General features: G+C 39.8%; 1 protein-coding gene across 1 annotated transcript; it reads right to left on the minus strand.

The window, feature by feature from the left end:
• Nucleotides 1-1,793: 1,793 nt before the first annotated feature.
• LOC138663544 (olfactory receptor 11L1-like) lies at nt 1,794-2,732 on the minus strand. The gene has a single exon (XM_069749822.1). The coding sequence runs from the start codon at nt 2,730-2,732 to the stop codon at nt 1,794-1,796; it is 939 nt and encodes a 312-aa protein (XP_069605923.1).
• Nucleotides 2,733-11,499: the final 8,767 nt, after the last annotated feature.

The following is an 11,499-nucleotide window of genomic DNA, read 5'->3' on the forward strand; positions in this document are numbered from 1 at the left end:
TCAGATTAATTGCAAAAACATTGCAAAGTTGTTCCTTTCCATGAAAATTATCTTAATACCAAAAACCTCATTTACACTGAATTTCAGCTGTGCCACAATATAACCTGCCTACATCATTTTATTGGTCTCCTTTTTAACTCAAGTGTGAGGGCAAAGCTCCTGATGTCTTACTATCATGCTAATTAGAATATAAGAGCCGACTTTAAAAGTGGGCTGGAGCTTAAAATCATTGTCTTCTGTTAATTATTATTACCTGCAAGGGATCCAAAAAGTATCATTTCTCCTTGCAGAGAGTGACATGTTAAGCATGTCGAGATGAGGAGACTTAAAGCTGCAATGCTCCTCTGGGAAATATGCAAATTGTCTCTTCGAAGAGGACAAAAACTCTAGTGCCACGTCAGGGTCGACATTGACTGCAAGGATTACTACTTCCAATAGGTGGCACTAGAGATTTAGTCCTCTTCCTCACTGAAGAGAGAATTTGCATATTACCTGCAAGGAAACACATGCATTCATTATCACTTTGCCCCAGAAGGAGTTGATGGGTAATGACATTGCTGCTTGTAAAATTGCCCTCAAATCAACCATTCATCGGATCATCAAGTAATTTAATTAAAAGTGCAATTGCTGTGAAGAAGACTTCAGGGTACCAAAGAAAGTCTAGGAACTGCCACAACCATCTTTTAAAGAGGATTCAGCTATGGAATCTGTTCAGTACCAGTGCAGAGCTTGCTCAGGAATGATAGCACGTATATGTCTGTGCATCTAAATGCACAGTGAAGAGAGAGCTTTGGAGTCTGCTGTTAATAAAGGCAGTAAAGAAGCCACTTTTTTCCAAGAACAACATGAAAGAAAAACTGGCATTCTGCAGGAAAGACAGAGTTTCTGGAGTAAAGGTTCTTTCCCTTGTGATGTCCTCAGCAGACTGTTTGGTGCATCCGAAAGGGTGATCGTCTGGAGAGGAAAAGGTGAGCTCTATCATGAGTCCTGTGTCATGCCAACAGTAAAGCATTTTGAGATTATGTGTGTTGGGTTGATGTTTGTTCAAGGAATGAACTCACTCACAACTTTGCCTAAAAACACTGTAATTAATAAAGAATGCTATCTAAATATCTTCTAAAGGAAATTTCTGCCAACCATATAGAAGCAACATTGCTTTTCTTTTTTCAGCATGATGGAGCACAATGTCACAAGACAAACGTAATATCTAAGTGGCTTGGTGAACAAAACATTGAATTGTTGTGCTCTTGATCAGGAAACTCCCAAGATCTCAGTCATGTTGAGAATCTGTGGCCACTCCCTAAAAAGTGTGCGGACAAACAAAAAAAATGAATACATTTTGATAAACTCCAAGACTCTGTTAGGCAAGAATAGATTGCCATCCGTTGGGACTTAGCGTAGAAGCTGTTATCCAGCATGTCAGAGCTTCTTGAAGTGGTCTTGAAAAATAAAGGGCAACACTGGAATATTAAGTCATTGCATAAAATTGATACATTTGTTAAATTTGCATAAAAACTTATGAAATACTTATAACTGTACTTCAGTAATGAAAGAAACATCTAAGAACACATAAGCAACAAATTTTGTGAAAACCAAAATTTGTGTCAGTCTCAGAACGTTTGGCCAAGACGGTACAGTATACATGCTTTTGTACATGTTTTTAAATAATAAATTATATTTAAAAAAGAAAACATTTGATTTGACGGTTGATTGAATGCTACTCACCTCTTGACTGCACATTTTATATGTAGGATTAGTTACATCTATGAATTCTTACAATTGCTGGTATAGAATTAGTTACATATGCACATTTTTAGAATTGCTTTATGAAGTGCTTGTTTCACATCTTGATTCCTCAGGGTATAGATAAAGGGATTCATAAAAGGGGTCACAACAGTATAAAGTAGAGATGAGACTTGATTAAAATCTTCATTTTTCATTGTATTTGGACTGACATACATAGAAATCATGGCACCATAAAAAATAATAACTACTGTTAGGTGGGCAGTACAAGTAGAAAATGCTTTTTGTTGACTTTTAGAAGATGGAATTTGTACAATAGTTATTATGATTCTTGCATAGGATGCTAGTGTAAGGAAACAAGATCCTAGAAGAATAGTGGACGCCAATACCCAAGATACAGTTTCCATTGTGTATGCAGTTTTGCAGGATAATTTCATAACTGGCTGAAGGTCACAGAAAAAATGTCTAATTCTATTAGGGCCGCAAAAGTGCAACTGTGAAACTAATATAATTGCCCCAAAAGTAGCAATAAATCCGGTACACCAAGAACATAATGACATGATAATACTTGTCCTAATGGTCATTAATAATGAGTAGTGCAATGGTTTGCAGATAGCCACATACCTGTCATAGGCCATAGCCCCCAAAAGAAAGCATTCAGTAGACCCCAGGGAACCAAAAAAGTAAAGCTGAATAATGCATCCTGTAAAAGGTACGGTTGGATTTTCCATTACAATGTTAAATAACATTTTGGGGATAATATTAGTTGTGTAGAAAATTTCCAAACATGATAAATTACTTAAAAATAAATACATGGGTTTGTGTAGATGTACATCTCCATATACAATGGCAACAATTATCACATTTCCAGTAACGGTCACAATATAGATGAATAAAAATATAGTAAATAATAGCAGCTTTATATGTCCAATACTCGTAAATCCCAGAAGAATAAATTCAGTTACTATAGTTTCATTTGTGACTGTCATTCTTATTAACCAGGATCACTTAATCCACATGTAAATGGTATGGTTTACATTTATTAAAATTAAATTATTGTTCAGCTCTAAAAAGCAAAAGAATAAATAAAAGTAACTGGAATTTGAAAACTGTTTAATTTTTACTAAAATAAAAAATGTAATGATTTAATATTAAACAATATTTCCCTTTTATTTCACATTCAAGAAATACTAAAGCTAAATATCATATTAGTTACTAAATTAGAATTTACATTCTTCTCCAGATGTCACAGTTTTACAAAATAAGTATTAACTCTATATATTTGAACATGTCTTTTAGTATTAAAGGGAACCTGAATTTGGCGGGACCGGTTTTTGGTCATATGGGCGGAGCTTTTGGGTGTTTGATTAACCCTTTCCTTACCCGCTGGCTGCATGCTGGCCGCAATATTGGATTGAAGTTCATTCTATGTCCTCCGTAGTACACGCCTGCGCAAGGCAAGAATGAACTTCAATCCAATATTGCAGCCAGCAAGGAAAGGGTGAATCAAATACCGGAAAACTACACCCATATGACCGAAAACCGGTCCCGCCAAATTCAGGTGACAGGTTCCCTTTAAGGTAAGGGGCAGCTGGCTGTAGATTTTCTCATCTGAGAGAATCGGGCTAATTATGCCCACACAGTTTGATCAGAGTGTGATCATAGAGTGGTCCGATTCTCTTGAGGGGAAGATGGAGAAACATTTTTGGATGTTATCTGAGTACAGTTTGATGGTTTTACAGGTCCTTGACTTGCGTGGCCATGTGCGATCTGAATATTGGATGAAACTCGGAAATGCTGTGATTTGTTTTCTCAGACAGGAACAAATCTTACATGTACATGGCCCCATAGAATAACATTGGTCCAAGTGCGATCCATTGTTTTGTTGGATTGCAATCAGTCCAAAAATGCGACCATCTGCATGAGCCCTTATAATAATAATTATTTGAAACATCAACGCCATCCTAAAATCTGAGTCAGATGACCTTAGTGCAGTTTCTGTTTGAACCATAGTACAACCACATCCTCCTGTGCTCAATAGGGTATGCACAAATGACAGAAAATCCACTATAACATTTTAGGAAATCTCAGGCACGTGAAGAAAGAAATATTTGCTGTATTAACATACCAGCTATCCTAATTTGGAATCATATCAATTTTTTGCTGTGGATTTCAAAATTGCAGTGCAATATTAGGCCATGTGCACGTGTTCAGCATTTGATCTTTTTTTTTACCTCAATATTTGTAAGCTAAAACCAAAAGTGGAAAAATCAGAAGAAAAGTGTAATAGAAACACATCATCACTTCTGTATTTTTTTCCCACACCTGGTTTTGGCTACAAATACTGAAGTAAAAAAACTCACGAAATACTCAATCTTTGAACGTGTCCTTGGGTATGCGCACACATCGTCTTTTTCTGCCTGGAATTGCCACAAAAAGCACCACAAGACAACTGCAAAAAATTAATATAATGCACAGAAACATATAAATGGCAGTGTTGTGCACATGTTCAGTTTTTTGTTACTTCTTTAACCACTTTACAGGTAAGAAACTATAATATTCTTTGTACTTTACAATACTAGTCAATGGAAAAGCTAAAAGATGCCTAAAAGGCACCAGGAAATTTTATGAGCATTTCTTCATTATTCAATGGAGTCAAAAAAGCAACAGAATGACAGCAAAAAAGACGTCGTAGGAACCATGGGAAAAACCTTTCCAAAAATTCCGCTGGTGGACAAAACTGTCAGAAAAACACTCAGGTAATGACTTAAAAAAAAAAACACACAAAAAGTGTAACATTAAAAAAAGAGCGCCAGCTTCTTTGGATTGAAAGATTTGATTGGTTCGCCTAATTTTATAAGACGTCATGTGCACATATGCTACCATATACAGTATTTCACCCATTCCAGTTCTACTTAAAGAATATGTAAAGTTTTGATACCACTTCTACATGTTTTCCTTTTTTACTAAAAGCAGAGTGTGAGGGTCTGAGTCCTGAGATCCCCATCGATCACTCAAAAAAATCTTCAAGATGTCCATAGCCTAACAGACACGAGCGTACATCACACAGAGCAGTGGCTCAGCTACAATGTGGCTAAAAATCATGGTGGCGATGACCCATTGATTTTTGGAGATTGTTTAACAAGCGATCAATTGACTTTGTAGGCCCTGTAAGGGAATAGCTGTTCTGCTCACATTGTAATTGCAATTACAGAGTGTTTATGTTCAGTCGTAACTACAGTGCAGTTTTGCAGGTGAATCAGATGACTCCCTATCACATCCCAGACAGCCCCTTTAGGCCAATGCTAAAATGATACACTCCCTGATGTCATACATGATTAACAATCGAATAGATTTATGAAACCGGAGGGCATTTCTGAAAAATGTTTATTTGACTTTTATGCTAATCAGCAATTTTAACATGGTGAATTTTGATTAATTTTTTTTTCGTGTGTAGCTAGAAATGCCATAAATATGTCATAAGATAACACTTTAACTATATTAGCTAACTACAGCCAAAATAAACTGGAATTAACTCCCTGCATACTGGAATACACAGCGCACAATAATAGGATAAAATACACTAAGATCAAATGCTCCCTCTAGTTGCAGCTGCAGGCAGACATAGAAAAAAGCTCGATTAATTTCATCTAATACAACCCAGTTATGGAAATGCATTCATTCAAAAAACACATGCGTTTTATTCAAAATAAAACAACCTCACAGGTGTTAATAGTTTTTAAGGAAACATGTTCAAAAAGCCGTATTTACCTGCAGAGATAGTGGTAATCAGCAAGTAACTAGCAAAGATAACATGAAGTTATATTGTTCCTGCAGTCGTTCACTTCTTGTCATTGGTGGGGTTCATTGGGCTGTAACAGTCCCTGCTCACTTTACTGATCGCGCACACTCTGCACACACACACACTGCAGAGCAAGTTGTCAATTACTATGCAGTGAAAGTGATAATAACTATATTATGAGAAATGCGAAGAAAAAAGAAATAGTGGCACTCACCAATCGATGTATTTAAAAGTCCTTTTTTTTCTCCCACTTAGCGGGGTGAGGACATACCTCTAGGGCGGCAGGTATACATGAAGGTGCAAGAAGCAGACAGGACGACGGCCGTTTCGCGCCGACTGCGCTTCAACGGGTCCCTATCTCTTTCTTTTTGTGGACTACGTCTATATTATGCTTCTGGAGATCAGTATCAGAACTACTACCACTATAAAGATAGATTTAAAAAATTGCAGAATATTAGATATAAATATAATAAAAATTGAACATCCCCTTGAAGAGCTCTGGTATAATACATTTTTATGACTCCATACTAAATCTGAGGGTATAAACTTCCAATAAAGCTCATATTAAAGTGTATAGGACGTGTGAACTCCAATATGTGTCCAATTTCCATCAGACACCACATTTGCGAGCCGTTGCTTCTAGGTGAGAATAGTACCATACTATAATATGGAAAGTGCAGATGCTACATAATGGCAGTTCAGATAATGTGCCCGGCACTGTGCAAGTATGAGACATATTATATTTGAATTATAATACAATATTATTTAATATTTTCGGAAACTATATTTTGTATTTATATTTAACTGATACGAATAACCAGAGTTTTAGATGATTTTTAATCTATATTACTCATAATAATTGAAATAACAATACTTTACCAACATATATTATAAAATAATCCACATATCCATTATAACAAGAATAACAGGATGTATAACAGCATTTGGACAAATAAACCTATGAGTTTATATGTACTCTATAGTCCCAGAGGAATTTGCTAATTAGAGATTAATACAGACATGCATTGCTTTAAAATAATAATGATTTTCCCAAGGGAAATCAGTATTGTGTGAACATCATATCAGTTGCAGTTTAAAGACAGTTTCTTCAAAATTGATCAGACAAAAGAGGTAGTTATTAAAAAAAAAATATTACTTAATACTTAATGCTCCAATACCCCACAGCTCTAGCATGTTCACTTTGTTGGTTTGAATTGTAAGTTATGGCTACCTATGCAGCACTGGACTGCAGATCCCGGGCTTTGGGACACATGCGTCACGTGTGGTGTCACTTCCGGGTCCCTGGTTAGCCATGTGACAGCCAGTGCTGTCACTTCCAAAGACTGCATGTTAGTTTAGCCTAGGGCAGTGTTGTGTAATAATGAGGTGCCCTCCAGTTGTTGGTGAGATTCTACTGGGGAGGCAATTTCACAGAAATGATTCTAATATAAGCATCCCTTTTTATGGTTATTTAAGGCTGGTTTCACATTTGCGGTTGTGTCCGCAGCGTTCCTTCCACAATTATCCGCATGCGTTGTGTATTCCTATCTTTAACATTAGGGACGCAGGTGCCTTTGATTGGTTGTGTTTTGCCGCTTTCGACGACGCATGCTTTTTTTTTGTCGTCTACAGCTTGGCGCGGGAAATGCTACATTTAGTAATTTCAGAGGTGTCAATTTGCCACCTAGAAACGTATGCAGTTGTTAGCGGAAGCAATGCGGCAAAAAAACACATTACGGTCTATGTGAACGCGTGCATTCGCAAGCACATGCGTTTGCTTTAGTTTGTGAACACATGCGTTTTACCACAGGAAAACATGTCTAGAAACTGACCAGGCACCCCCCACATGCAAACTGATAAAAGGAGGGAGTGGACATTGGCAGGTCACTACACAGCAGACTGGGAAGCAGAGCAGACAGACACAGGAAATAACCTGGGAGGAATCTACACTCTGAACAATGTGAGATTCAAAGGCAATGTCTTTATTTTCTATTTTCTATCTCTATATGTCCTAATTTCTGGCATTTTTTTCTTTCTGCATGCATCAGAATGTCATCTACTTCTGAGGAGCAACAGCTTGGGCCTGCACAAGGTGGAAACGTCAGTGAAGTGAATACTCACCTCTTCAGATTGGTAAGTATTCACTGTCTTATCTACACATGACATTTTTTTTCCTTTTTTTAGAGCAGTTCATCCACTGCAGCAGAGGCTGAGCTGGAGCAGCGTGGACACGGTCCGGTGGCAAGGCGGCAGTGTGTAACAATACCTGGCTGACTGTTTATTGTATCCTGACTTTACTATTCTTGAATGTTAATTTATTTACTTTCCTCTTTCTTTACCTTTTTCTTCTTGACTCCTTTTTTTTCTTGACTTCGAATATTCATGCCAGTTCTCTGTCTCTGTTTTCTTTCTTTTTCTTATGTTAATGTCTCCAACATTAATGTATTTATTTATTTTTTAGGTTCCAGAATGGGATGAGGACTTCATTGAAAATAATCTACTAATTTCCCTGTTCCATGAGTGAGTCCCGTTGTGGGACACCCGGTTTTAACAGCACTCGGACAAAGTGATGATCTGGCGGCTATGGAATGAGGTGGCCAAAGCGATGTGGGATGGCTGGGAGAACGCCCGACTCGGGTCCAAAATACATTTTGTAAGTATTGCAATATGGTGTGCTGCAGCTGTGACCTTGGCTGGGATCACACAACTGTGTGTGATGAGAGAAAATCCTGAGAGTTTCTCTCATCACACACAGTTGTGTGATCACGGTAAAAAGTGCATTGTCTAATCATTATTTATATTTTTCAACAGTACTCAAAGTCAAAACACATTGGCGTTCGATGAAGGATCGCTTCAACAAGGACCTTCATCAAGAGAGCTGGGTTCCTAATGGTTCTGGAGCAAGGATCTGCAAATACAAATATCACCGCATCCTTGCATTTTTGAGAACGGTCCTTGCCCAGAGAACATAAGCATTTTTTGTGGTGTAATGGGTTGTGTTGGATTGCCTAATTTGTATTTTTCTATTCCACAGGAGTTGATGCTTTACTATTGTAAATGTTTGGTAGTAATGTTTTTTCACAGCAAATGGAGCAGCACTCTTGACCCTGGTTCTGGTACGGTTCTTCATCAAACAGCCACGGACCCGTCCCAGCCATCCAGCAGCGTTGCAGCAAGTGGGCCTGCAACACAGACTGGAGACCAGGAAGCTGGTCCATCAGGTGTTCCCCTGTCCCAGTCCTCTGCCTCTGCCTCTTTTTGGGGGGCTCTTCCCGGCAGCGGCAGAAGTCACTCATGCCCAAATTTTTGCACTTGAGCTCAGTCCTTCATGATGGACTCAAGGCGATGGGTGAACAACTGGATAGTGCCATAAACCATATGAATACACTTATCCAGGAGGCCCCCAAAAGCCTTGACCAAGTGAAAGCCAACCTCCACAGGCCAGCACATCATTTTTTCAATCAAATAGAGAAGGGCATGTTGGAACACCTTACTCCTGATCTCCAGCTTAGTGTCATGCAGGCCTGCAATGCTGCTTACATGCAGGCTATGCAGCAGAGTTGGTATTTTCAGCAGACAGTGGTGGCATTTCCACCTGTGCCAACACTGTCACGCTTGACCTCAATACTGACTTCTGCTGCATACCACTGCACTGCCACCACCATTCCAAGCACTGCCGGACACCACTATAGCACCACCACCATGCCGAGTGCTGTTGGACAGCCCACCGCCACCACCATGAAAACTGCTGCTCCTGCTCGGACCTCCTCGGCTGCCACCAGCATGCAGCATCAGCAGGACTTTGGCATGGCCTTCTGCACCACAACCATGCAGCAGCAGCAGGACCCTGGCATGGCCTTCTGTACCACAACCATGCAGCAGCACCAGGACCCTGGCATGGCCTTCCGCTCTCCCACCACAACCATGCAGCAGCAGGACCCAGGCATAGCCTTCCCCACCACCATGCAGTACCAGGTCTCTGGCATGGCCTTCTGCTCTCCCACCACAACCATGCAGCAGCAGCGGCACACGGACCCTGACAGGTAGGCCACCATGACCAGGCTGCAAGAAATGAGCCCACTGAGGCTCCTCAGACCGCACCTATCCCAAATAGGGAAAAAGAAACAGCAGACTATCTCAATTCCTCCCCCTCACCTACCAATGTGTCTGTAATGTCAGGTTTGTCTCACCTTTCCAGTGTGTCTATGCCTTCTTCTCATGCGTTAAGCCACATCCCCAAACTCCAAAAGCCCACTATTTTAATTGCCCCTTCTCCTGCCATCCCTGCATCGTCCACACTTAGCCAGGCCTCACAGCTGCACACCCCACAGTTCCATCACTCTACCCCAAGCAGACGCAGTTAATTTTTGTTTTTTGTTTAAAAATGAATAATAATGTTTTTTGCCCCAATATTGCTTGGTTAATTGTGTATTTTGCTGCTGGCAACACACATGCGCTTAATAAACACACTGCGCCATACACTTTTTTTTTTGCCACCTCATAGCTACAGTATTTATTGAGAACAACACGTCAGCTTTGTGTGTTTGGTATTGATCTATGAGGTGGAAAAAAATAATATTACTGGTATTTTCTCCATAATCTATTCAGTCTGCTTAATCTGTGTTGCAGACTGAATAGACAATGGCGGTAATACAAAGCAGAACTATACTCAACAGGTCATGTGTCCAAAAACTTATTAGTTATGATACCTGACCTGTTGAGTAGAGAACTGCCTAGTATAACCTCCATTTTCTCTTCAGTCTACGTAATCTATTTCACACAAACTGAAGATACGAGGGAGGTCATACAAGGCGTATCTATACTCACCTGGACAGGTGTCAGAAATAGTGAATTCATGAGGCTGGGTTCTGTGCTCCTGACCTCATTATTTCTCCCACATGAGTTGATGAGTATAGATCTGCTTTGTATTAAATCTCCATTGTCTCTTCAGTCTGCATCCAATAGATACTGCAGAACAGAATCAGGATGTAATGACGTCAACTATCTACCACTAGCAACCTAAGTGGTTTTTAGAGGAAATACTTAGGAGACTCGGTAAAGATATCAAAACACGTAGTTTATTAACAAAAAATATTAGGAACATTTAAAACATATCTGGTACAGACCCAAACCCAACAGCACATTTTACACAATATTGTCTTGCCATGCCACACGTCCAATATCAGAATCAAAATAGGCAGCAAATTGGTTCCGCATGTGGCCAACTTCAACAGTTGACCGCAGCGGGTGATGCTGATAATCGGGCAATGAATTTGCAACTGGTTCATCCAGTTCAATGTTGGGTCGCTCCTTAGCCATTATGAAATTGTGGAGAACCACACACGCTTTGATCACCTCATCGATTGTTTCCATTTTGAGATTAATGACTGTCGCAAGAATGCACCATTTTGAGACAAGAATCCTAAAGGTACACTCTACTGTTCTTCGGGCCCTGCTCAGTCTGTAGCTATAAATCCTTTTAGTGTGGTTCAATATGGCTTCAGTAGGTTTTCACACATCTGAAAGGCCTCATCCCCAACAAATGGCATCGGTGGGCCTTGAGTGTTGGGGAGAGGTCATGGCAGGGGAAAATAAAATTTTTGCCATACACACGTCGGCCCATATCACAGTTCTTGAAAGTCTGTGAGTCATTGCCACGGCCAAAAGCTCCAATGTCCACGGCGATGAAGCGACAGTCCGCATCTGCTATTGCCATGAGCACAACAGAAAAATATTTTTTGTAGGTCAAGTACTCCGATCTAGTTCTTGCGGTTTTGATAATGCATATGTGCTTTCCATCCACCGCTCCCAAACAGTTGGGGAAATCACACACACTCCAGAATTTTTCTGCAATTTACATCCACATATCCGCGGTGGGTAGGGGGATAAATTCATCTTGGAGAATGTTCCACAAAGCCCGGCAGGTGTCAGCAACTATTCCAGACAATGTGGAA

The sequence above is a fragment of the Ranitomeya imitator genome, chromosome 1 (genome assembly GCF_032444005.1).
Source record: "Ranitomeya imitator isolate aRanImi1 chromosome 1, aRanImi1.pri, whole genome shotgun sequence".
In the NCBI taxonomy this organism is placed as follows: domain Eukaryota; kingdom Metazoa; phylum Chordata; class Amphibia; order Anura; family Dendrobatidae; genus Ranitomeya; species Ranitomeya imitator.

Bases quoted from the DNA above. Each gene is read 5' to 3' on its own strand.
- LOC138663544 (XM_069749822.1), bottom strand. From the start codon at position 2,732: ATGACAGTCACAAATGAAACTATAGTAACTGAATTTATTCTTCTGGGA.